The following is a 27,330-nucleotide window of genomic DNA, read 5'->3' as shown; positions in this document are numbered from 1 at the left end:
ATTAACGGCAGCCCTGCCCTGCCCTAGGCTTTATTTGATTACGCACCTGTATCTGGGCCTGGATCGTCCTTTATCTGTGGTGCTGGTCAGGCAGTGTGGAGGTTGGACCTGAAATGTCTGCATGGACCTGGCTAACCTTTACCTGCGCTTGTCCTCTCTGGTGCCATAGGAGCGAGTCTGAAATGCTTGAGGTACAGTGTGCATGTAATGAGGTCTTGCTTTTATACATTTAGGAGGCCGTAATGGCACAGCGAACATAAAAAACGTAGAGTAGGACTCCCCACACGAGACTGCCTTGACGTGGCGGGGTAGCTCAAACAATTGATCAATTTTTTGCTAAATGTCTCATTTTTGAATGCAGATAGAAACCAATGTGTGTTTTCACACTTTATGTATTACGTTCTGACCACAAGCAGCGCTGGCTTCTCCCCCTCTTTTTTCTTGATATTGGTTTTGTGGCTGACCACCACTGTAGCCGTGCGCGCTGGGTCATGTACGCCATTCTTTCTGTTTTCTTAGTGATTGATCTAGGCTGCTGTTCACATTAACGGCAGCCCTGCCCTGCCCTAGGCTTTATTTGATTACGCACCTGTATCTGGGCCTGGATCGTCCTTTATCTGTGGTGCTGGTCAGGCAGTGTGGAGGTTGGACCTGAAATGTCTGCATGGACCTGGCTAACCTTTACCTGCGCTTGTCCTCTCTGGTGCCATAGGAGCGAGTCTGAAATGCTTGAGGTACAGTGTGCATGTAATGAGGTCTTGCTTTTATACATTTAGGAGGCCGTAATGGCACAGCGAACATAAAAAACGTAGAGTAGGACTCCCCACACGAGACTGCCTTGACGTGGCGGGGTAGCTCAAACAATTGATCAATTTTTTGCTAAATGTCTCATTTTTGAATGCAGATAGAAACCAATGTGTGTTTTCACACTTTATGTATTACGTTCTGACCACAAGCAGCGCTGGCTTCTCCCCCTCTTTTTTCTTGATATTGGTTTTGTGGCTGACCACCACTGTAGCCGTGCGCGCTGGGTCATGTACGCCATTCTTTCTGTTTTCTTAGTGATTGATCTAGGCTGCTGTTCACATTAACGGCAGCCCTGCCCTGCCCTAGGCTTTATTTGATTACGCACCTGTATCTGGGCCTGGATCGTCCTTTATCTGTGGTGCTGGTCAGGCAGTGTGGAGGTTGGACCTGAAATGTCTGCATGGACCTGGCTAACCTTTACCTGCGCTTGTCCTCTCTGGTGCCATAGGAGCGAGTCTGAAATGCTTGAGGTACAGTGTGCATGTAATGAGGTCTTGCTTTTATACATTTAGGAGGCCGTAATGGCACAGCGAACATAAAAAACGTAGAGTAGGACTCCCCACACGAGACTGCCTTGACGTGGCGGGGTAGCTCAAACAATTGATCAATTTTTTGCTAAATGTCTCATTTTTGAATGCAGATAGAAACCAATGTGTGTTTTCACACTTTATGTATTACGTTCTGACCACAAGCAGCGCTGGCTTCTCCCCCTCTTTTTACCAATACCCCATATGTGGGGGGAGCCACTGTTTGGGTGCATGGCAGAGCTCGGAAGGGAAAGAGCTCCGTTTTGGAATGCAGACTTTGATGGAATGGTCTGCGGGTGTCATGTTGCGTTTGCAGAGCGACTGATGTGCCTAAATAGTAGAAATCCCTCACAAGTAACCCCATTTTGGAAACTAGACCCCCCAGGGAGCTTATCTAGATGTGTGGTGAGCATTTTTAACCCGTAAGTGCTTCACAGAAGTTTATAACGCAGAGCCATGAAAATAAAAAATCTTTTTTTTCCACAAAAATGATTTTTTAGCCCTCAATTTTTTATTTTCCCAAGGGTAACAGGAGAAATTAGACCCCCAAAGTTGTTGTGCAATTTGAGTACACTGATGCCCAATATATTGGGGTAAACCACTTTTTGGGCACACGTCGGGGCTCGGAAGGGAGGGAACACCGACTGGATTTTTGAACGCAAAATTGGCTGGAATCAATAGTGGCGCCATGTTGCGTTTGGAGACCCCCTGATGTGCCTAAACAGTGGAAACCCCTCAATTCTAACTCCAACCCTAATCCCAACACACCCCTAACCCTAATCCCAACCCTAACCCTAATTGCAACACTAACTCTAATCCTAACACTAACTTTAGCCCAACTCACTTTAGCCTAACTCTAACCCTAATGGAAAATGAAAATGAATATATTTCTTTATTTCATTATTTTTACCCAAGAGGGTGATAAAGGGGGATTTATTTACTATTTTTTTTATTTTAATCACTGTGATAGGGTCTATCACAGTGACCAAAATGAACCAATAGGAAAAATCTTCCTATTGTTGCAGTGTGCCAGCCGGCAGATCTCGGCAGGCGCACTGCACATGCACCCGGCATTTTCTTCCCGGAAGAAGATGGAGGTGCCCATCGGGGGAAGCAGAAGGGCCAAGGAGCACCAGGAGGTACTGGGGGGGATCGGCGACCCTATTTCTCTCTCCTTTGATGTGCGATCACATCAGAGGAGAGAGAAATTAAATGGCACATCCAACTTTTTTTTGTGGTCACTGTTATAGGGTTAATAACGGCGATCGCAAAACTCCCGGCAGCCAAGACCTCAGAGAAAATCTGACTCTGGGGGAGCTATATACTTTTTCCACAGCGCCATCATTTAACGTCGCTGTGGTTTATGTACCCTTAACTACCGCCATTAAAAAGTGTATCGACAGTTGTTAAGGAGTTAATTTTGCCTAATATACAAGTCATTATACAGGAAAGAATGTCTCCTAGCATTTTTTTCCTGTAAAAATCAATTTTATCTTTGGTTTTGAATGTTTTATGGTCACTCTGTAAAAATGGCATAATACTCTGACAACATTGTTCAAAGCAGCAATAAAGAAGTCACATGTGTCCAGGCTTCTCCCCATGCTGTTCCCATTCCACTTGAGTTCTGTACCCATACGTTTCAGTGATTTCCCCCCCACCACCACCACCATTCCAGACTTCCTGGGAGTCTGGGAGGTTCTGCAGAAAATATGCTCTATTTTCCCATTACACTTATTATACCCATTCCCATTACATTCCCATTAGTTGAGCCAGTTCGAGTGCCTGACCTGATTTATTTGAGTAACGAGCACTCAAGCATTTTAGTACTCGCTCATCAATAGTATCTAAGGGTAGAGTCTACTTTTCAACATGTTATTTTACTTTTCAACAATCTGTGCTGAATAATTTTTAATATATTGTAGTAGTCAGAGCTTCAATTCAGGAAATAGGTAGCGCTCATGAGCTTCCTTTACCTTGCGTTATACTGTATGTTTACAGATAGAAGCTAATTTATCAAACAGTATGACTCAGAAAACTGGACAAAAACTATTTGATAACTCTAAAAAAAAATTCTGCAAATCATAGTTGTACAAACATCTATCAACTTTTGCTATTTTTATCCTATCTCCACCATTTTATGGATCTGGGGCATACTTAGCAGGAAGGGAGTAGCTGAGCAGGGCCAGACAAATTCATCAAAATTTAAACAACAAAAGTGGCATAAATTAACACAAAAAATACACTACACTCAACAACTGGAGTACATTTCTGATGATGGCACATAATATGGCTTTGCTACAAGACCAAATCAACACTCGTCTTGATAAATTGGATCCATAGTGCACAGTTTGCAAGGGAATGAAGGTGATGAATAACTTAGAGCCTTCAATTTTAATTCCCGATTAGAAACATGATTTATACACTGGGGTGCACATTCTAAAAGGTCTTTAATTAGGTCTCAGTAGGAAAGTCTCAAACTAGTAGGCTGCGAGAAAACTGAAATGTTATTCCTACCTTCTTATGAAATGATGGTATATTGTTAGAATATGCCATTGATGCACCTCAGAGACTGTGGGATACTCGGTACCAGGCCGGTTAACTTCAATGGCAAATGTCACAGTGGCAGTGACCCGGTCCGTGGCCCCAGGCGGTCATGTAAAAGGGGTAGAATTGAATGGGGATAAAGTTTATGAAGTGATTCCTGATGCCACCTGTGGTTTCTGATCAATATGACGAGCGCTGCAGTGTTGCTTCTCTGGGACACATGTTGTGGTGCAGCTGAGATGTAGAAGCTCTCCACAGGTAGAGCTGTAGTCCCAGGGCAGATGAAGTGAGTTGGTAGATGGTGATGTAGTGTGGAGAGAAGGACATAGCAGAGCTGGGTGAAGGGCGCAGGGAAAGAGACAAGGAGACAGTCGAGTGCAGTTCCAATGGCTTTACTCACAGTTCTGGCATGCACAGAGGCCCGCTTTGGTATTGCGTCCTCCAGGTGAGGGGTCCAGCCAACTTCCAAATAAGATGAAATGCACCTTTCCAGCTATAACTGTCAGTGTGTGCCTTTCCTGGCCGTTCCAAACCATATGCTGCTTAAATTCCTTCTTCCACTCCAGCACTTCACATTTATCGTTCTGGGTCAGCAGCTGTGGACCCTGTCAGACAGCACCTCACCGTTTCTGTGATTCTATAGCCACCTTTCCAGTCTGACTAACTGTGGTAGGGGTGATGGTCCATAAAGTAACCAAAGCTATCGGCTTGCTAGTGGCACCCTGAGGAATGCGAACTAGGCTAGGGGCCGTTCCCTTTCTTGTGGCCTGGTTTCTTCCTCCACCTCATGGCAGTCAGCGTGGAACGAGCCCCACGGGATACACTTTCCAACCGTGTCTCTAGAAGAACCAATCTTTCCTACGGAGAACCTTCCGTAAAAGTCCACTCCGTCCGGCAACTCCTGGTGCAAGTCAGGAGCTGCCAGAACACATCCGTCTACTTCCCTCCCTCTGAGGTAACTTACCTTGCTCTCAATCCTATGATTCTCCCTCCTAAACTACGCACCACGCACCTCCCAGCACTCTTCGTGTTCCAAGCAGGGAGCCATAAAGGGAGCTCTGCTACACTACTGGTGTGTGTGGGATGTGGGTGTTGGAATCTGGTCGGGTGCACTCAGCTTACCTGGTTGTGGGATACCACACCTCTGGGTGAGGTGCAGTATCTCTGTGGCGACTGGACCCTCAGGGGCGCCACACCATGACATGATGATTTGTAGGAGTCCGACTTCTGAAACCCCCACGATTCTGGTACTAAAGAGACTGCAGCTTGTTCTAGCTCAGAAAAAAATAGCTTTTTTCCTGCACAACAGTTCTTAATACTGACTTTTCAGTGAGCTTCAACACATTCCTTATCAAGGGAGTAGGACCTTGCTGCAGTTCCCTGCACAACCAGTGACGAGGATGATACCGAGCAGGAAAAAATTAGAAAGTGCATCAATACATTGTCCATACTCCAGTCTCTTCATGTCCCGAAACATTGGTCAACCCTGAGGTCAGTCCACTGGTCAAGAAATGATGGCATATCCTAACCATTCCTTCACTACTTTGTTTCAAAAGTCTGATATTATTTTATGACAGTAATTGCAAACCAACTTTTCAGTTTGCTAAGACAGTGCTTAACTTTACACTCTCTGTGCAAGCATTTCTAGACTTCTAAAGTACATAGACAAATCTCTGAAGTACAGTATTATTATTGACTATAAGACCATGTTTTGTTTTATCCTTCTCTCCCAAACTAGCAATAATGAACATTTCCCTTGCAGTGTCCATGTGGGGATGACATTGTATTTCTTATTGATAACACTTGTGCACAGAACATCTGAAAGTACAATATTAATAAAGTAGAATATGAGTATTTGCTGATAGAACTTATAGACTGTATCTCCTTTGGGTTTGAATAACCTAAAACTTCCTTTCCACTTAATTTATGTCTAATCCAGCACTGACTACAACCAGTTACAATATATAGTGCAGGACTACATGCTTTAAAAAATGCAATAAATCTTTATTTCTTTTTCAAATGAAAAAAATATATATTTCAAGTGAATTTCAAAACATACTGCTGAGCGATCATGTTTGGATTAGGTGTTATCAAAGCACACTCGTGTTGAGTATTTTCAGCGTGCTCTAAATAAATTCTCAAGTCACTGCCACTGCATGTCTCGTGGTTGTTCGGCAGCCACAACACATGCACGGATTACCTGTTTGTTAGGAAATCCCTTCATGTGTTGTGGCTGTCGAACAGCCGCAAAACATGCAGGGGCGGCCACTCAAACATTTTTTTCAAGCACGCCAAAGACACTCTATTATCACACGAGCATGCTCGGATAATAATTTTATCCGAACACACTAACTCATCAATAATTACTGACATCAAGAAGATCAGGACAGGCATTAACATAAAAGCAATAACATTTAAAACAAAAGTAACATTTAGTGCAAAATACTATAAAAAAATTGTTATCATATTATCCAAATATGTAGGAAAAAAAGACATAAAAATGTGCCAAACTGAAATTGAAACCATCAAAGTTGATTTATTTTTACAGAGCCCCTGATTTTCCACTTGTTAATCACAGTTTGAATGCTGCTGACTGGCATCATCAATTCCTTGGATATCTTTTTGTATCACTTTCCTGTTTTATACAGTTCAACCTTTTCCCGTAGATTCGTTGACAACTCTTTTGCTTTCCCCATGACTCACAATCCAGAAACGTCAGTGGCTGGATGAAAGATGCAAGAGTCTGTCTGGATCCCAGAAACTCAATCAGCTTTTATACACACACACTGATTACAAGCAAACAGGTCACATGTGAGGATGTTACCTTTAGTAGCTATTCAAACCCATTTGTGTCAACTTCTGTGTTATCAGGCCAAAATCACCAGGGTATGAGAACTTTTGATCAGGGTAATTTTGATGTTTTGGGGTGTCATTATGATTTAAAAAGAGACTGTAAACTTCCAAATTTTGATGTAAATTTCATATTCATGAGATTTTCTCTATTTAAGAAATCAACAAATGACTGAATCTCATGAATATGAAATTTACATCAAAATTTGGAGGTTTACAGTTAGAATTTTTGGATATTAATTTATGGATAGAAGAAGGTTCGATTCACACTGAAATTTACCGTAAACCTTCATCTGCAAACAGTTTATTGCATTTTGACAGTGCACATCCCTATTATGTAAAAAATTCCCTACCTTATGGGCAGTTCCTTAGAATAAACAGGTTCAACAATAAAAAAGAGGGCTTTTACAGGCAAGCGCATGATTTGTGTAAATGGTTTATTGAAAGAGGCTATCCTGGTCCAGTACTTGATACCGCAATGGCATGTGTTGAAAAGCAGAGCTCCACCCAGGTTAATTCTACTAAAAAATCTAGGGAAAAAAGGTTCACATTTTGCTTCACATTCAGTCCCATGGACAATTATATCAGAACTGTGATCAGGAAAAATTGGCATTTACTTGAGAAAGATAAAGATTTAATGGTAATCGTCAAGAGAGTTCCTTTATTTGCTAGTCGCCGCAGCACTAATCTCAAGGACCTATTGGTCCATAATCAGTTTATTAGTGGCAGTGAGAATTGGCTACGCTCAAATAGCCCTGTAGGTAATTATAAACGCAAGAATTGCCCTTTAAATTAACAGGCAAATCCCTTAAAATCGGAACCATTCACCATGAGATTCGGAATTTCGTTTCATGCAAAACATCATTTGTTGTATATGTCATTTTTTGCCCATGTGGCTTTTTTTATATAGGAAAAACTATTCGTCCATTATATGTTTGATTTAGGGAGCATTTTTACTCCATATCCTCTGGAAAAGGGGTTTCTCGCTTGATTGATCACATAAAAGAAGTACATGGGGGCAACCCAGAATCTATGCGGTTTGCAGGAATAGAGAGAGTTTTTTTACCGCAGCAAGGAGGGAATCATGGCAGACTTCTCTTACATATAGAAGCCAGATGGATTCTGCGGTCTAATGCCACAGGACCACTAGGACTAAATGAAAAAATTGATATGTCTGTTTTCTTGTAAAAATTATAATGATATCAACAGTGTCTAGGTGTTTTTCTGTATTTAGTTATTGCGTTTTAATTGTATTATATGTATATTCACATTTTTGTTCACTCTATTAAGTGGGAGTAGGTGTTGGTAACTAGGAGGTGTGTTGACACCTGTAAGTGTATTTAGTTCGACCTTCCTGTTACCTGACTCCAGGACCCGTTGAAGCGCAGTTGGCGTGAAACGGCCGTTCTCCACAGTTCACACATCTGTCCCGAGCCTATGCTTTTTATCTGAAAATGTCGGGGTCGTAAACGACAATGAATCCTCATTCACCAGTCATTCCAAATCATTGTGCGAGCGCAAAACATCTGGTACCGATTAAGAATGACTCAGACACGCAGCTGATTCAGTCTTAGCTAATGTCCTGCATCCACACCTGTCAGGAGCAGTACAACAACTGGCTTTTATTTACAAATACACAATACTATATTGAGTGTTAGGGGAAGGCGTGCATTAGGCGGGGTTTATGCAGTATACATCTAGTGTCCAGTCTCTCTCTGATTCGTCAAAACGTCTCCCGATGGTTACTTCTTCTTCACATTCCTGAGTTATCTTTTTTAGGAGAAATGAAACTTAACTTAACTCTTTAGACACTGAATTTAAGTGAAAGTGAACACTGGCAGCCATCTTTAATACAGTTACATTTGCATTAGCAAGCAATTAGGAAAAACTTATTGCTTCACAGTATAAAAATATAAAAGTTATATAAGAAAATATATTTTCACCTTGACAATCCCCCCTAAACACTAAGTTTTTCCCTTAATGAAAGATCCTTCGAGACTGTCCATGTGATGGGAAAAGGGGAGGTGGATTTCTTCATCCAGACACCTCAGAAGCTCTCCCCTAGCGAGAGGCCTCCAGGCAGCTGAACCCTTCACTAACCTCACATGGAGTTCTCCCGCTGTCCCTAAACTAAGTCTCTTAACATCATCTGAGAATGGGGGGTTTTGTCTACTCTCTTGAGGGGAATATACTTAGGGATCTTCCCTAGATCAGTACCATCGTACTCTGGTGGGTCTACTTCTTGATTGAGGAAGGTGCCAGTCGGAGTTGCTTTGGCAATAACCTTTTTATACAAGGGAATAACACAACAAAGAGTTATTGATCCAATTACAAGGAGGGCAATCAGTACTATACAAGCTTGTTGAAGGAATCCCTTGAGTCCACCCAACCAGCCGGAAAAGAAAGATGTGTCTACTCCAGCATTAGTTTTCAATTCTGCTGCTAACCCAGTTATCTTTTTAAGGGCTATCATGGTTTTTCCATTCACTCCAGAGTTCTGAGGGATATAGGTACAACACTCCTCTCCCACCATCCCACAAACTCCTCCTTTCTCAGCTAATATCATATCAAGGGCTAGTCGATTTTGGAGTGTCATTCTAGTGTTAGGGCCCAATTCTTCAACTATACCTTGGAAGGCATCTTGGCTGAAATTGACAAACCTTTGTTCACTGTAATATATGTAATTGATCCATTCAACATTTTTATTAATCTGCACCTGTGGGATTATAGAAGCAAAGCCAGCATAGATCTGGTTCTGGGCTTTAAATTGGTCAGGCACCCCCCTTGGCACTCCAATAGCATCAATATATACTAGTGGATCTTCTTCATAACTCATATGGAGCTGATCGAGGCTTCTCCTTTTCCTGGTAGGTTCATCAGGTATCTTTGGATCCCAGGGTAGAATCTTGAACTGCATAGCTAGTTTAACAAGGGTGCATTGGCCTGTCCAGGCATTTGGCAACCTAGGACGGAGCTTACCATCTCCACATAACCAATAAATGTCATACATATATTGTGTATGTTTGATTAACAAGTCAGTATCTAGAGAACTATTCTCTTTGCAGAAACCTGTCTCGAAGATCCCTACTGGTGTACCTGTGGTGTCGTGGGAATTATAGCAGGTGTAATTGTCAGCTAATACAGTTACTTCTCCTGGGACCTTTAGTTTGGGTTCCTTATGAATTAGTGGGACGTAATCTGGGCAATCAGTGGGCTTCAAACCTTTCAACAAATTCATGACACAGGCAGTGGTGTTTAGGTATGCTCTGAGTATTCAACTGGTCATTCGGAATAACAAAGGTAGCTGGAGTCAAACGACCCAGAGTACAAGCACCTTTTACCCCTACTGGCAACCATTTATATGCATTGTCTCCACATACCCAGAACATGTCACTAGGTAGGTCCCATAGGGCTGAATGTTGTAATACCAGTCTATGAACTAAATCTATGAACGCAGATACATTCTGAAGCATACACCAATTTGGAAGTTGTCCTAAAGGGCTACAATACCCTACATCGGGATTTCTACAGGTGGGAGTTCCTTTCTCATATCCAGATGACTCGTTGCAAGGTATATTACCTGAAATATTAAAACAAGTTTCATTATTGCCCTGGGGAAATAAATTGGAATACTCCCAGGACGTGTTATGCAACCTTCTTTCTAGCAGTATTGGTTTGAAGGCATCAGTAGAGTGGGAAGTTACATTAAAACTAACTTGTAGGCCATACATTGGAATTTGCCCCAGGTAGGTTAACCGAGTTCTATTCCTGGGTACCCAAGCCCCCCCTTTATATGCCAGATATTGAAGGTATGTGTTACTTCCTGAAAGATTACCCTGCCACCAAGGGTATCCTACCCATCCCACAATAGGTATTCCAACAGTTGTGTTCCATAACTTCACATTATTTGTGGCATTATTAGCGAGTGTATCAGAACAACTGATCCAGGCAAATAATTCCTCGGGTGGCACAGGAATAACAAGGAACGGAATACTAGTGGCCGATATTGGTGAATGTGTGCAGATCCAGCAATCTGCTGGAGACTGAGTGTCTTTTGACCAATCATTTAGTATTTTTTCATGATGTTGTATAAACTTATTATTCAAGGACATTGGAGAATTTAGATTGTCCCACGCAGCTACCATTATTACAGATAATGCAACAAAACCAAACCAAAACATTATGCACTCTTATGCTTTGTTAATTCCTGTGGCTAGTTTGCAATGCGATGCGTGGATCCAGGTTGGTCGTCCTTCCAACTTAACAGCAGTAGGCGTTGTCAGGAGTACTTGGTAAGGTCCTTGATATCGGGGTTCAAGGGTCTTTCTGGAGTGTTTCTTGACATATACGTAATCACCAGGTTGTAGACAGTGAGTTCCTTCCACACTATCTGGATCTGGAATGGAAGAGAAAACTAGAGAATGCATTTGAGTTAAATGCTTTTGCAACTGGATTACATAACTTGTCAAATTATCCACATTGAGTGTTAAGACCTGTGGGTAGTACAACCCTGTGTTCGGTGGTCTTCCAAACAGTATCTCGAAGGGTGACAGTTTAGTTTTCCCCGTGGGTGTGTACCTTACTGAGAATAATGCTAATGGGAGACACTCTGGCCATGGTTTATGGGTTTGTTCCATGGTTTTCTGTATTTTCAATTTTAGTGTCCCGTTCATTCTCTCTACCTTCCCTGAACTCTGTGGGTGGTAGGGTGTATGAAATGCTTGTTCTACACCTATCATTTGCATTACATTTTGCATTACCTCAGCAGTAAAGTGTGTACCTCTGTCTGATTCAATTGTTTCAGGGACACCGAATCGTGGTACTAGTTCCATCACCAGTTTCTTTGCAGTAGCTCGAGCTGTAGCCGTTTTCACCGGGTAGGCCTCTGGCCATCCAGAGAAGAGATCTACACATACTAGGATATTTGCATACACTCCTACCTTGGTAGCTGTATGTCGTCAATCTGCCGTCTCTGAAACGGGTAGAGAGGCCTAGGTGTCGCTTTCTTAGGGACTTTTACTGTTTTACCTGGGTTGTGCTGTGCACAGATGAGGCATGATTGTACAAGTTTCGCGGCTGCGCAACTGAAGCCAGGAGCGATCCAGAAGGCATCTACCATGGCACACATGTGACTTTTTGAGGTGTGATTGGGGCCATGTGCTGCTTGCGCCATGATTGGGAACAGGGACTTTGGTGGGCACATTTTATCCTTATTCTCCCATACTCCATTTGAGTTCAGCTCAGCTCCCAGTCTCCCTCGGTGTACCTTCTCTGTTTGGGCAGCCTTTTGCTGGAGGGATTTCAGGACATCTAGACCCAATGTGGCTGGAATACGCTGACTCCCCGCCACCGTCCACTGCTCTCTCTAGGCCGCCTTGTGCTATTTTAGCAGCCTCGTTCGCCCTTCTATTGCCCTCTACCTCCACGGAGTCACCTTTGTGTGTGCTTTTACCTTGACAATGCCAACCTGGACTGGTAACATCAATGCCTCCATCAATTGTTTCACCAGCTCTGCATTTTTAATGGGCTTCGAATCTGTGAAAATATTAGCGACTTTACCTGCAGCGGCTCTACACGCCTCAGTGAGTGCCTTCAACTCTGCCTCCTGCGCCGACATGTGAGGAGAGAGTGGTTCCGCTCGGATTACCTCATGTGAGGATACTACTGCATATCCAGTGTAGAATCGTCCATCCTGGTGGTATCTGGGGCCATCTACAAAAAAGAAACTCAAAGTCTGCATTAGGAACAGGTTTTTCATGAATGTGTGCAAACCCAACTGTCTCCTGACTCATCAGTTCTATGCAGACATGTTCATGCGTCATGTCAAAGTATCTTTCCTCACGCGCTAATATGGTCACCAATTCCCCCTTTTCTGAATCCACAGGCAGGAGGGTGGCTGGATTCAGAACGTTACATCTTTTGAGGAGTGACATACTCAGGAATTAGTAGAGCACACTCAAGTCAGAGCTGTCTGGCCATAGACAGATGTTTTGGTTGAACTTGTAGGAGTATGGCATGGATGTCATGTGGGGAATAGATTGTCAAAAGAAACGTCAGTGTCATCTCACATGCCTTTCCTATTACGTCTCCACTTTTTTCCTTGTGCTCCAGCATACATGACAGGTCGTTTTATTGTCCTTGTTTGCTCAATTTCTTTAGCTACCTTAAGGAGGTCTTTCGGATCTACATGTCTCCATTCAGGTCTGGCTGTCTGTACTGCGTCTCGGAAGTCTTTGTTCATACCGTCAATGAATGCATCCACCAGTATTCTAACATCAAGTGGGTTTATGCAAATGTACCCCATGTCTGCCCATTTCAGCTGTAACCGTCCAAGGTATATCTCTACTCTCTCTCCTCTTTGCTGTGTCACATTAGTCAGGAGTACAGACTGCTCTGATTGTTCCACTGCAGCCCATTGTCTTAGTGACTCACAGTACGTCTCCCCAGATCGTGCAGATTTATCATCCATGCCCCAAGCCTGATTCTTTGTCACATCTGTGTGTCTTAATTATATGATCTAGTGCGTCACCTGCCTTTAAACTCACCAACCTCTCTAGGTCTGCCCAGGTACACTTATATGTTTGCTGTACTTCCTTTATGTGTCTGTAAAACGGGAATGGTTGGTCTTCAGGGGCAGGCAGCTGCTTCAGCAAAGCTAGCTGGTCAGAGGGGCTCCAGGGATAATACACCTGTATCTTTCTTATTCTAGTCACACTTCTAGGTCCTGATGGGGTTGGCCGTCTGATGTCTACTGTCAGCTTACTCCTCAAGGGCCAATGTCCCCACTACCCACTATCCACACTATTATGTCAGCTTCTTATGATCTTGTCTGGATAGGATTTAGTGCAATTCTCTTAGGTCAGTAGCACAGGTCACACAAGTAGCTATTCAGTCTTGATTTGTCTGAGTCTGACCACAGTGTTTACAAGTCCATCTGTTTTGTCTGGGTCTCTGGTTACACTTTGTCAATCAAACATTCATAATACACCTTCCATACTGCTGCACATTCTCAAGCATCATTTATTCACTTGCTATTTTCTTCCCTTGTCTGTGCCTTTTTGTACATCCAAACATTCACACTCTGGTATTTTTGCCTTTTTCAATGTTTGTCCCACTTGTTTTACTGCTTCCTTCCTTCTCTGTCTCTTGTAATTTGACACAATTTGCTATACAAATCAATCACACAACTAGAAGCAGGTTCAAACACATTAATGACCAAGCAATCACTTACAATTCCCTTCTAAATTAGGCACCATATCTTACTTTTAACTTCCAATCTTCAATTAAGTACTGTTGCTTTAAAATGCACAAATCTTTCAGCGTGTACCTTACGGATAGAATTACAGAGAATTTTGAGCACAGCTCACACTCAGCAGAGATAAGAGCGAAGGGAGAAGAAAAACTACGCAGCGCCATCCTTCACCCCTCCCGTCAGAATGCAGCGTCGTCCTTCACAGAATTCTGTAGTTCTTTAGACTTATCAAAATCAATTTCTACAAAGAAACTCAAAATCACGGGATTTCACTGTAAGAGCAGATAACTGTATAATGAGATTAACCATGCCTTGCCCTTTTTCTGGCCAAATGCATTCAGGAAACTTTACAATGTAATGCCACATATAACACGAACTATATCATTACTCAATTCATTCAGTCTCAGATGTAGATTTGAAATATCTATAACGCATCTGTCCGGGATACGGCAATGCTCGGGTGTCCTGTAATCATATATAGGGCCTGCAGTGTGTAACACTATATCACAGGGCAAATTCCCTCCCTGGGTGGACATAGCGTCTCCTGGATGCAAGGGGCCATAATTGGCAAGGTAGGCCTGACACTCTTGGGTTATGGCTGGGCCTCCCTTTTTAGCTATCTGTTGGGCCAAACCACCTCTATGCGACAGGGTAGAGTTAGCTGGGTTCACTATGGCTCCTACCTGGTGGGTAACTATGTCCCCATACCCCACTGAGAAAAGAACCTGGGAGCCCTGAGGTGTGATGTAATAGCGTGAATGACAGGGGAACCAGATTTCAGGGTCATGGGGCAACCTAGAGGATTTGTTGAGAGGGGTAGGTAGTGGGCTCCTTCCGGGCCGGGGGGATTCGAACGGACCTAATAGCAGTGGCGGGGCAGGGGGAATTGTAGCAACCTGATTGTCAGAATCTTCTGATCCCTCATCATCTCCGATAGCTTGGCGCCTCATACGCATTACGGACCGGAAAGCCGTACTGCCGGTCAGGGCATCAAGAGTGAAGGGACCTTGACCAGGTGTATTTACAAATATCACAGTGGGTTGCACCGGGAGACTAGGCCCAGAGGCCGGAACAGAAACAGGAACATTAGAGGTGGGAACAGCATCGGTCGGTGCCGGAGGTTTCTCAGGAAGTGGTGGTCCCTGATAGTACTCGCCGGAAAGTGTTACCAGCGGACATAGTGGCTGGGGAGGAATTCCGGGTGCACCAAGATGGCTGCCGGTGGAGGCGTGGCATGCCCCACTTCCGTCCATGGTCTGGGCGGAACCCCAAGGACGGCCCGCCCCACACACATGGCAGGTTTCCACCCAGGTTGGATTCTGCACGCCACAAACAGGACACACCCACGTTTCTGGAGAGCTCGTCTTGTCGCCATTATAGGGCGGTGGTTGGGACTGCATTTTCATCATCAGTGGCACGGCGGCCATTTTACAATCTATAAGATCACAGTTCAAAGGCATTTTATAACCAAACACAGGTTCCGCATTGTCTGATCCTCCTTCCCCATCAATCTCTTTCCATCCTTCATTCTTCAAGCCTCGCGCAACTCGCAGATGAGCTTGTGCTTGTTCTAACAATCCTTTATCTTTCAACATGCCTCGTTTGTTCTCTATGAGATTATGCCACATAGCCGGCTGTAATCTCCCTGACGAGGGCAATCCTACATGCTTATACAATCTCTCAACATTCTTGACTGCCTTCTTGCCTTCCCGTGACGCTACTATTGCCTTGACCTCCACAGCATCCTCATCTAACTTGTGGGGCACAGACTTCTTCTGCTTTAAGATACGCAGCATGACTCTTACAGAATACTATGGTTCTCTGCAGAAAAACCACTGGTAGCGATATCAACACTGATGTTCCACAGTACGGAGCCTCACGTTCGACGTACTAGAAAAAGAGCCTCGCGCTCAATATTTCCTTTCCCTAACCTTGAACAGCAGTGATTAACAGATTATCCTGCCACGATATTCCAACAGTCGGGAGGCGGTCTCCTAGTGAGAGCCCTCCACAGAAATACAGGTGGTCCCTTCTCGGGACGTCTTAATTACCTAGCTGGTACAATATCACAGAGGCTGCGTCTCCTATCCCTTCCTCTAGGTTGCCCCACAATCTGCAACTAGCTCAATTTATAACTCCACTTCACTACTAGACAATAGTCACGGGTAGGGTGGTTGAATGGAGTACAATGACCGGTGGAGGAGGTGTGGTGTACACGAGGACGCGCAGAATGCGACGTCTCTCAGTTGCTGGTTCAGAGCGTGGCACAGGATCGCACTCAGTCTCACCACTCGACCGGTCACCCCTCAGACCCAAGGAGACCACAGACAAACCAATAACGGCTGAGACACTAGCAAGTGTGACACATACAGTGTATATGATCTCACTTACCGTGTTTTGGAGGGTGATCAGTCCTCGAGGTCAGCCACTACAGGTATCATCCACAGACATCCAGGCATGGGTCCAGAGGAGCCTCGGATCACTGTCCACGCCCCACGTTGGGCGCCAAATTGTCGGGGTCGTAAACGACAATGAATCCTCATTCACCAGTCATTCCAAATCATTGTGCGAGCGCAAAACATCTGGTACCGATTAAGAATGACTCAGACACGCAGCTGATTCAGTCTTAGCTAATGTCCTGCATCCACACCTGTCAGGAGCAGTACAACAACTGGCTTTTATTTACAAATACACAATACTATATTGAGTGTTAGGGGAAGGCGTGCATTAGGCGGGGTTTATGCAGTATACATCTAGTGTCCAGTCTCTCTCTGATTCGTCAAAACGTCTCCCGATGGTTACTTCTTCTTCACATTCCTGAGTTATCTTTTTTAGGAGAAATGAAACTTAACTTAACTCTTTAGACACTGAATTTAAGTGAAAGTGAACACTGGCAGCCATCTTTAATACAGTTACATTTGCATTAGCAAGCAATTAGGAAAAACTTATTGTTTCACAGTATAAAAATATAAAAGTTATATAAGAAAATATATTTTCACCTTGACAAAAATAAATTCACCTCTTCAGAACGGTGAGTGCCATCCCTTTTGTTCTTTTTCATACAACGTATACTAATAGATGGACCAGACTATGTAAACAATAGACAAATAAAGTGCTATAGTGCTAAATGCTAATTACTCATCAGGTGCTAATTAGAATAACAGTTCATTAAGGACATAAGTTTAGAGGACACAGTGTGCTCATATAGCAGTATAAACTAACTGAAGAAGTTCGTTACGAAACGTGCATTGGGGCAGCAGGACACTTGTGTTATCCTACACAGCCAGTAAGTTCATCTCTATGCCCTTATATGTGTGCATTATCTTCCTCTTCATTAGCGGCCTGTGTGCAATTCATGCATCAATAATTCAGCACTTTAGCTTATGATTTTTGCACAGGTTGATTTATCTATAGACACATTGAACTTTTTCCTCTATTCTATAGTATATTTGGATATTAATAGGGTGCACTTTTTCTGGTTTAATTTATTTTTGTGGAAACTTTGATTTTTTTTATTATTATTATTATAGATACCCTGTAAGTCCGTAAGCCTGTTTATACTGCTATATGAGCACACTGTGTACTCTAAATTTATGTGTACTCTTAATAAACTGTTTTTCTAATTAGCACCTGATGTGTAAATAGCATGTAGCACTGTAGCACTTTATTTGTCTACTAGCTGAAGAGCCTGGCGTTGCCCGGGCATAGTAACCAACTGTGGTTAGTTATAACAAACTATGATGATTATATTGCACATAAAAACATTTCACATCATATATTCAACACTACAGATTTGCAACACAAATTAACTAAACAATTACCCAAGTATTGATAGTATTTTATTTTCAACTCATTCAAGAGCCTTTTGATAAACAACATGTGTATCTGTGTATCTAACCCTATCCTGTTTGATAATGTCTGCTGAGCTGTGTACCTAATCCTCTCCTGTGTGATACTTTCAGCTGAACTGTGTATCTAATCCTATCGTGTGTTACTGCCAGCTGAGCTGTGTATCTAATCCTCTCATGTGTGATACTGACTGCTGAGCCGTGTATCTAATCCTCTCCTGTGTGATACTGCCTGCTGAGCCGTGTATCTAATCCTATCCTGTGTGATACTGGGCTCCCCCTGCAGTCTGTGTCAGAGGGTGGTCTGTGTTGGCACGGTAATAAATTTTGTTATTTCCAGCTTTACAGAAGGACGATAACACCATAGAAATGATAAGAATAATAGGCAAAATTGTTTGGTGAATTGGAACGCGTGGGGTTAAAATTTCACCTCACAACATAGCCTATGACACTCTCAGGATCCAGATGTGTGACTGTGCAAAATTTTGTGGCTGTAGCTGCGACGGACATACACACATACAGACACACCCACATTGAGCTTTATATATTAGATTGTTTACACAGTCTGGTCCATCTATTAGTATATTGCACTTTCTTTAAAATGGTGGCTAGTTCATGTTTAAGGTTTTATGTGAGCTGACTTATTTGGTTCTCTTTCTGTTCACAATATTATATTGTTCAGGATAAACACTGTTCCTGTTCACATTGGTGTCCAGCAGTGTTGTATTAATTTTAAATTTTTTATGGAATAATAAAATTGATTTTATGGACTATACTCTGTGGTGGTGGTTTATATACTTCCTCTCGTTGTGCTGTGGTTCAATTGTATTGTGAGTTTTTGTCCTTGGAAATATTATTTTGGGACTTTTTGTGTTTCAATACGTGATTATTTGCCCATGTAATAAGATCTACGATGGTCAGACCTCATAAGAGCTCAGAAGACGTATGCAGAAGCACATTTCCACTATCCATTTGGCATCAACAAATGAAGGAAAGTAAAAGCCCTTAGGCCGGTTTCACATTTGCGCTTTTGAGCGCAGCGACGGCCTGCGCATGGCCGCCGCTAAGCCCCGCCCCCTGCCGCACCTCCGCCGGTAGCTCCGCCTACCGGCGCATGACGCTGCATGCGTCCTGCGTCCCCTGTCTTTATTACTGGGGGCGCAGGCCGTGCACAGTATGCGTTTGGCGGCGCATGCGCCCTTTTGACGGTGCGCCGAGCGCAACCAAACTGCAGCAGGTTGCGTTTGGCGCTGGTCTGCGCACCGTCAAAAGGACGCATGCGCTGCCAAACGCATACTGCGCACGGCCTGCGCCCCCAGTGATAAAGTTAGGGGACGCAGGACGCATGCAGCGTCATGCGTCAATAGGCGGAGCTACCGGCCGTGGCGCGGCAGGGGCAGGGCTTAGCGGCAGCCATGCGCAGGCCGTCGCTGCGCTCAAAAGCGCAAATGTGAAACCGGCCTTACTGCAATTGCTTTGCATTTTCTACACCATCATCAAGGTAGGCCAAATAATACTAGGGTTTTTGGCTTACAAAAGCTTTGCACAAATATCCGGTGAAAACCATTGTAAATGATTTTTACAAATGGAATCCAAAATGGATCATAAATTGAGAGTCGACCTTACATTTGGGGCTTAATGAGGAGTTACCATATACAGGCTTTCTAGGATAAATCTCTGCAAACTACGGTGCTTGAATATATACTTACCATTCCTATCTCCCTTAGGCATGGTTTGGAAGCCTTCATCCTCAAGAGTGCCTTGCTTGACTATCGTTTTCCGTATGACAATCACTCTGATTACATGACTATTGCTCTATCAATATTCAGCATTGAATCTACCTTGAAGAATTGGTCTCAGTCCTGTCTTCGTCTAAGTGACATGTTTCTTTTTCATTACAGTGATGGACCGTCTGTTTGAGCACCATATCCTTAATGGACTTACAGCCTTGTGGACTTTTACCTGACAGCAGTGATGTAACTATATGATTATAGCACATATTTTATTGCAGCTAATGGTAGCCCTCCCCCGAATATAAATGTAGGTGGGTGTCTCATGGGAACACAGACCATATTTTATTTATTCTGTCATTTTGGGGTTGTTTTAATGAGTTTTAATATGGTTTCCTGATGTTCAAACTGAGGTCAAAAGGTCATTCTGGTAAGCTGTAGCATCACGAGCAGGGTCATTCCAGTTATTTCCAGCTGTTCTTGGCGCACTTTTTATGGAATATGATTGGATGTTTCATAAAAGACCGGGAAGATTTTTGGTATAAAAAGCCCACTTTTTGCCAGTTATTCCATTCACCTCAGAAGAAGGAAGAGGATCCCACCCTCCCTCCCCCTTTTTTATGTTTCCTTCCTTGTGATGTTTTATTTGAGGGAAAATCTCCAAGCTATCTGGGTGGATTGGTTTATTGTATGATTAACTTATAGTTGTAGTACATTACTTTGTAGTACATTACTTCAATAAAATGGCGCCTGAATCAGCGCATGCGCATACTGTGATTTCCGGTGCCATTTTATTGAAGGCACTGTACATGCGAATTTGCTTACATAGAGTGTTAAAAAAATGGCGCTGGATAGTACGGTATACACACGCACTGACTTTTACTGAAGAATTGTGCTATCAAATTAAAGGGAACCTTTTACCAGATAAAACGCTGTTAACCTGCAGATATTCAATTAATCTGCAGGTTAAAGGGAATCTGTCACCCTTTTTTTGCCCTATTGGCTGCCGGCATAGACATCGGGGGCTTATCTACAGCATTTTGTAATGCTGTAGATAAGCCTCCGATGTAACCTGAAAGAGAAGAAAAACACGTTATATTATACTCACCGAGGTGGGCGGTCCGGTCTGATGGATGGTCCGGTCCAGCGCCTCCCTTCTTCATGCGATGACATCCTCTTCTCCCGTCCTGTAATGGCTCTGGCGCAGGTGCATTGCTCTGCCCTGTTGAGGGCAGAGCAGAATTGTGCAGTGCGCAGGCGCCAGACCTCTCCCGACGCCAGCGCACTGCAGGACTCTGCTCTGCCCTCAACAGGGAAGGGCAGTGCGCTTGTGCCGGAGCCATTACAGGATGGGAGACGAGGACATCATCGCATGAAGAAGGGAGGCGCCGGACCGGACTGCAACACCCATCGGACAGGACTGCCCACCTCAGTGAGTATAATATAACGTGTTTTTCTTCTCTTTCAGGTTACATCGAGGCCTTATCTACAGCATTACAGAATGCTGTAGATAAGCCCCCGATGTCTATGTCGGCAGGTGAAAGGCCAAAAAAAGGGTGACAGATTCCCTTTAACAATGTTATTATGCTGCCTGGCGTCTGCACCCAGCCAAATGCAGCCGGAGAAAATTAACTTTATTCTTCCCGCCAGCATTCGGTTTTAGTCATAGAGGCAGGGGCGCCGCGGGTTCAGTCATTGCTCTGAGTATACAGAGCAGCTGCTGTATCCATGCCCCTGTCCTGACAGTCACTCCCTCTTCATTGAGGCTGGTTTTCAGTCAGGGACAGGAGCACAGTAACAGCCGCAGCTCTGTATTCTCAGAGCAATGACTGAACCCGAATGCTGGTGGGGAGAATAAAATTCATTTTCTCCCTATGGCATTCGACATCTTGCAAGCACTGAGCAGGATAATAATGCTGATAACCTCCAGATTAACCACATACCTGCACTTTAATAGCATTACTTCTGGTTACAGGTTCCTTTCAACATAGCGATAAAATGTACCAATAAAAATTCTCACAGCCCGGGCGTAGAACGGGTTCAATAGCCAGTCCTGGTATATGTTCCCCTATCCTTGTATATGGTCCCCAGCCTGGAATATACTCCCTAAGCCTAGTATATGATCACACAGCCTTATATATGCCCCCCAGCATTGTATATGCTTCCCTTAGGCTCGTATATGCTCCCCCAGCTAATTATATGATCCCCATTCTATTATATGGTCACCCATCCTATTATATGCACCCTCATCCTCCTTGCGCTGCTGTTGTTTAATACATACATGCAAACAAACAAAAATAAAAAATAAATACTGCTACTCAATTTTCCCCCACTCACCTACAGCATGTCATCTGCATTAAATATTTAAATAAAATGGCGCCGGAGACAGCGCGTGCACATACCGTGCTGTCCGGTGCCATTTTGTTGAAGACACTGTGGGTATCAATTGCACATCAATAAAATTTGTCAGATTTTAGGTGTGTGCATCAATATTATATTTCTTTTTCTTTTCTGTGTTGTTTAATATTGATACATGATTGAGCACCCTGTCGGCATATATAGGCTGTGCACCCATTTTCTATATGTTGTAAAGTAGGAGGACTCAATGCAGGGAAGTAATAGAGCTGGAGTGACAGGGATTCAGATCAACCATAATACCAGAGCCTCATTCTCATTTACATATCAATTCAAACATTGATTTCTCAGTAATGGAGGAATGGACTGGTCATATAAAGATATTGCTGGACTCCTCTTTGAAAGATCTACATGCCCATATAGCTAGATGGAGGGCTGAAATCCTGCTGACAGATTCCCTTTAAGGTCCACCATTCATTTCTCTCAATGCTGAGCTCTGTATAATCCCGCCCACACCACTGATTGATAGCTTTCACTTTGTACACTGTGCATAGGCAGAAAGCTGCCTATCTGTGTTGGGGGAGGGGTTATGTAGAGCTTATGAATATGGAGGATTACATGGAGCAGGTTTGCTCGTGATAATCTCTCCTGCTGATGAAACAGTGATTTTATTTAAAGTACAGCAAAGAGCCCAGCAAGTGACACATCGCTGGAATCAGAGTCTCTGCCCCTAAATTATGTTCCTTCCAGATTAGGTGGCAACAACCTGGTGATGAATTCCATTTAAGGGGTATAAAGCTCTCAATCTTGGCAGGATGCCATAAATATCTAATATTTAAAGCTCAATGTGTGTGAGTGTGTGTATGTTTGTATGTATATATGTATGTGTGTATGTCCGGGATTGGCATGTGCACTGTCGCAGCTACAGCCACAAAATTTTGCACAGTCACATGTCTGGACCCCGAGAGCGTCATAGGCTATGTTGTGAGGCGAAATTTTAACACCGCATGTTCCAATTCACCAAACAATTTTCCCTATTATTCTTATCATTTCTATGGTGTTATCGTCCTTCTGTAAAGCTGGAAATAACACAATTTATTACCGTGCCAACACAGACCACCCTCTGACACAGACTGTAGGGCGAGCCCAGTATCACACAGGATAGGATTAGATACATGGCTCAGCAGTCAGTATCACACAGGAGAGGATTAGACACATGGCTCAGCAGTCAGTATCACACAGGATAGAATTAGATACAGAGCTCAGCAGTCAGTATCACACAGGATAGGAATAGATACATGGCTCAGCAGACAGTATCACACCGGATAGGATTAGATACACAGCTCAGCACACAGTATCACACAGAATAGTATTAGACGGACAGCTCAGCAGTCAGTATCACACAGGATAGGATTAGACACATGGCTCAGCAGTCAGTATCACACAGGATAGGATTAGATACACGGCTCAGCAGACAGTATCATACCGGATAGGATTAGATACATGGCTCAGCAGTCAGTATCACACAGGATAGTATTAGATAGATGGCTCAGCAGACAGTATCACACAGAATAGGATTAGATACATGGCTCAGCAGACAGTATCACGCAGAATAGGATTAGGTACACGGCTCCGCACTCAGTATCACACAGGATAGGATTATATACACGGCTCAGCAGTCAGTATCTCACAAGATAGGATTAGATACAAGGCTGAGCAGTCAGTAACACACATGATAGGATTAGGTACATGGCTCAGCAGTCAGTATCACACAGGATAGGGTTAGATACATGGCTCAGCAGACAGTATCACACAGGATAGCATTAGATACACTGCTCAGCAGTCAGTATCACACACGATAGGATTAGATACACGACTGAGCAGTCAGTAACACACGATAGGATTAGATACACAGCTCAGCAGAAAGTATCACACAGGAGAGGATTAGGTACACAGCTCAGCAGACATTATCACACAGGATAGGGTTAGATACATGGCTCATAAACAGGATGTGCCAAAGGAGAGGACATTTTCATTCCAAGAATTCCACTCATTCCATCTGATTTGTTTTTTGATTTTAAACGCCTCCAGTTTCCAGTTCAACTGCTATTTGCAATGTCCATTAACAATGCTCAGGGACAGTCATGGAAAGTAGTAGGGATCGATTTGCAATCTCCATGCTTTTCTCATGGTCAACTTTATGTGGTCTGTTCAAGAGTTGGAACTGCCAAAAATCTGTTCATCTTTGCACCAAAGGGAAAAACCAAACATGATGTTTATCAAAAGACTCTTGAATGAGTTGAAAATAAAATACTATCAATACTCGGGTAATCGTTTAGTTAATTTGTGTTGCAAATCTGTAGTGTTGAATATATGATGTGAAATGTTTTTATATGCAATATAATCATTATAATTTGTTATAACTAACCACAGTTGGTTACTATGCCCAGGCAATGTCGGGCTCTTCAGCTAGTATGAGATATAATACGAGTTATGAGAGATTCCCCAGCAGGAAATGTAAAAATGTAGCAATGCTGTACTGTTTTCCCCTGCTATCTATAATTTATACATAAGGTTTTCAGGGCTGGCTGAGTGTTGCAGTTCAGCAACAAGTGTCTTCTGAGTGACACAAGGAATCACATCAGTTCAGAAGAACAAGGATCTCCTGAGCATTAAGACCTAATAAAGAATATATATTTGGCAATTGAAGAACGCAGTGTGATAAAACATACATTTCCATCTTTGCAGACTATGATTTCCTTTTCCATTTGTTTTCATTTCCCTGAGGTTCCACAATGGCTTTTTGATGCTAATAATTTCAGTCACCAGAGTAGCGCTGATTTGGAGCGTATATAGAAAAGGTGAAAGCCCAAATATAGCAAAGAGTGCACCACATTTTGTCATTTACTGCAGCATACATTAAAAATTGCTGGTGATAAATATAATTCTTATCTTTTAGATAATTGTAAAAGTCACATGTAAACAGATAGGCATAATATGAATGTATTGCAATGCAATATAAATATAATTAGCATACTCGTTTACACTGCAGTGTCATTTACATTATAAGTGACTAGCTTCAACTCGTTAACATAATTTACTGTATAAATGTATGCGCATAGATAAATGAACATATGGAGAAGCCTTTGATCAGCAGATCACACTATTCATATGAATAATATGTGAAAAATGCAGGTCTGTACATCACTTACTAGGACCCACCTGTCCTGGCTCCGGAGCCAGTTCTTGGTTCCTTCCCCAAGTGCTAGTTTCTTCTGTACACCAGGTTACTGCTCTGAGCCAACAACTACCTTTTAGATAATGCTCACGTTCATTAAGGCCCAATCAAACAGCTATGTGTCTACAGTATGTGCTGTCTAAGTATTCATGAAAGGACATGTCCAGGACTTTAAAAAAATGTGCCCAAGCACTAACAGGCAGGCAGTTGCTACCTACCGGCCTGTGGTGCCAGGCACCGTTCTCCGCTGGCACAGAGCGGTCACAGACATCCATGATGTCACGTCAACAGAATAGGGTGAGACAACTGGTGTCATGCTGATTGATAGCCGGCTTCCCGCTGCCTAATTGGAGAAAGCCGGCTGTCAAGTAGCATAGCGCCAGTAGACCCGCCCTGTTGACAGGGAGCAGCTAAATCTCCGGCAGGAGTGGTCAATGACTGGCAACGGGTACAACAGACCTCTGTTAGCAACTACATGCCTGTAAGTACTTATATGCAAATTGCCTCTTCAGAGAGAAAGAGGACTTTTACTCTACAGCGCCACCTATTGGTAGTAGCGATCCTACAAGTCACAATCAACCCTTTAACGAGTCTTGTAATATGACTTAGGATAAAAGCCAAATCAGAATCTCAATTTGCAGACACGGTGTTTCGAGCTATTGGCTCTCGTCAGTGCAAAGTATGAGATCTGATTTGGCTAGGTAAGAGGCTCTGGACTGAGGTCTAAGGGGTAAGGTTTCTCATTGTGGAGAGTGACAGACACTTTTTTCTTTCAAAGTCTTGTATATCTTCTTTAAGCCTTGCATTAAGTTCCATGTATTCTTTTGGAGTTCGCTTTTACCATCCATTTCTCTCAGTACTGCTGTCATCTCAGCCCTGCAGCATCTGTGCAAGCCACCACACTTCTGTCACAGCTTCTCAGCCTGCCATTACACATGTACTTTTCCTTTCATATTTTTCACTGAAACACGACTTCAAGGTGCTATGACGGAAAGTGTGTAAATGACAGGAGCGCCAGCCCTCAGCTATTGTCAATACCCTGGAACGATCAGTCATTGGGGGAGGCGCTGCTGTCACTCACAGTCTCAATTTAGTGAAAGTGAAAGCTGTGTGGCGGCAGTGGAAAAAGTTGTGTGGCAGCAGTGACAGAAGAAGTGTGGCAGTGATGAAAGAAGTTGTGGTGCTGCAGTCACTTGTCAATGCCTCTATCACCGCATTTCATTCTGGATTATCACAGAATGGTGGTGAAATAAGCTGTGATAAGTGACCACAGCGCTGATGAGGTCCTATTCTATTAAGCATGATAGAAGGTGCAGAGAAGTGACATATATAGGGAATAACTGTATAAGGAGGGACTTTACCATTAAAGCTAATTATAAAAGTGACAATACTTTTTAACCCCTTCACCCCCAAGGGTGGTTTGCATGTTCATGACCGGGCCAATTTTTACAATTCTGACCACTGTACCTTTATGAGGTCATAACTCTGGAACGCTTCCATGGATCCCAGTGATTCTGACAATGTTTTCTCGTGACATATTGTACTTCATGTTAGTGGTAAAATTTCATTCAAATAACTTGCGTTTATTTGTGAGAAAAATGGAAATTTGGCGAAAATTTTAAAAATTTCACAATTTTCCAACTTTGAATTTTTATGCCCTTAAATCACAGAGATACGGCACACAAAAAACTTGATAACTAACATTTCCCACATGTTTACTTTACATCAGCACAATTTTGGAACCAAAATTTTTTTTTGTTAGGAAGTTATAAGGGTTAAAAGTTGACCAGCGATATCTCATTTTTACAACACCATTTTATTTTTAGGACCACATCACATTTGAAGCCACTTTGAGGGGTCTATATGATAGAAAATACCCAAAAGTGACACCATTCTAAAAACTGCACCCCTTAAAGTGCTCAAAACCACATTCAAGAAGTTTATTAATCCTTTAGGTGCGTCACAGGAATTTTTTTGAATATTTAAAAAAAAATGAACATCTAACTTTTTTTCATAAAAAAAATACTTCAGGTTCAATTTTTTTTATTTTACCAAGGGTAACAGGAGAAATTGGACTGCAAAAGTTATTGTGCAATTTGTCCTGAGTACGCAGATACCTGATATGTGGGGGGGAGCCACTGTTTCGGTGCATGGCAGAGCTCAGAATGGAAGGAGCGCC

The 27,330-nt window shown here is 43.0% G+C and overlaps 1 protein-coding gene across 1 annotated transcript; it reads right to left on the bottom strand.

Moving 5' to 3' along the window:
- Nucleotides 1–8,537: 8,537 nt before the first annotated feature.
- LOC141096723 (endogenous retrovirus group PABLB member 1 Env polyprotein-like) lies at nucleotides 8,538–13,690 on the bottom strand. Its single transcript, XM_073583452.1, has 2 exons — nucleotides 10,917–13,690; nucleotides 8,538–10,308 (listed from the first exon to the last, which is right to left on the bottom strand). Exon 2 carries the CDS (start codon nucleotides 9,964–9,966, stop codon nucleotides 8,854–8,856), a length of 1,113 nt encoding a protein of 370 aa, XP_073439553.1. The 5' UTR covers nucleotides 9,967–10,308; nucleotides 10,917–13,690; the 3' UTR covers nucleotides 8,538–8,853.
- Nucleotides 13,691–27,330: the final 13,640 nt, after the last annotated feature.

This window comes from Dendrobates tinctorius, unplaced genomic scaffold (genome assembly GCF_039654945.1).
Source record: "Dendrobates tinctorius isolate UK_male_01 unplaced genomic scaffold, ASM3965494v1 ptg000079l, whole genome shotgun sequence".
Lineage (NCBI taxonomy): Eukaryota > Metazoa > Chordata > Amphibia > Anura > Dendrobatidae > Dendrobates > Dendrobates tinctorius.
Note: the sequence above shows the minus strand (reverse complement) of the source record. Positions and strands in the feature narration are given on the sequence as shown.

What these genes read in the sequence shown, in the direction of transcription:
- LOC141096723 (XM_073583452.1), bottom strand. Translation starts at nt 9,966, where the DNA reads ATGAATTTGTTGAAAGGTTTGAAGCCCACTGATTGCCCAGATTACGTC.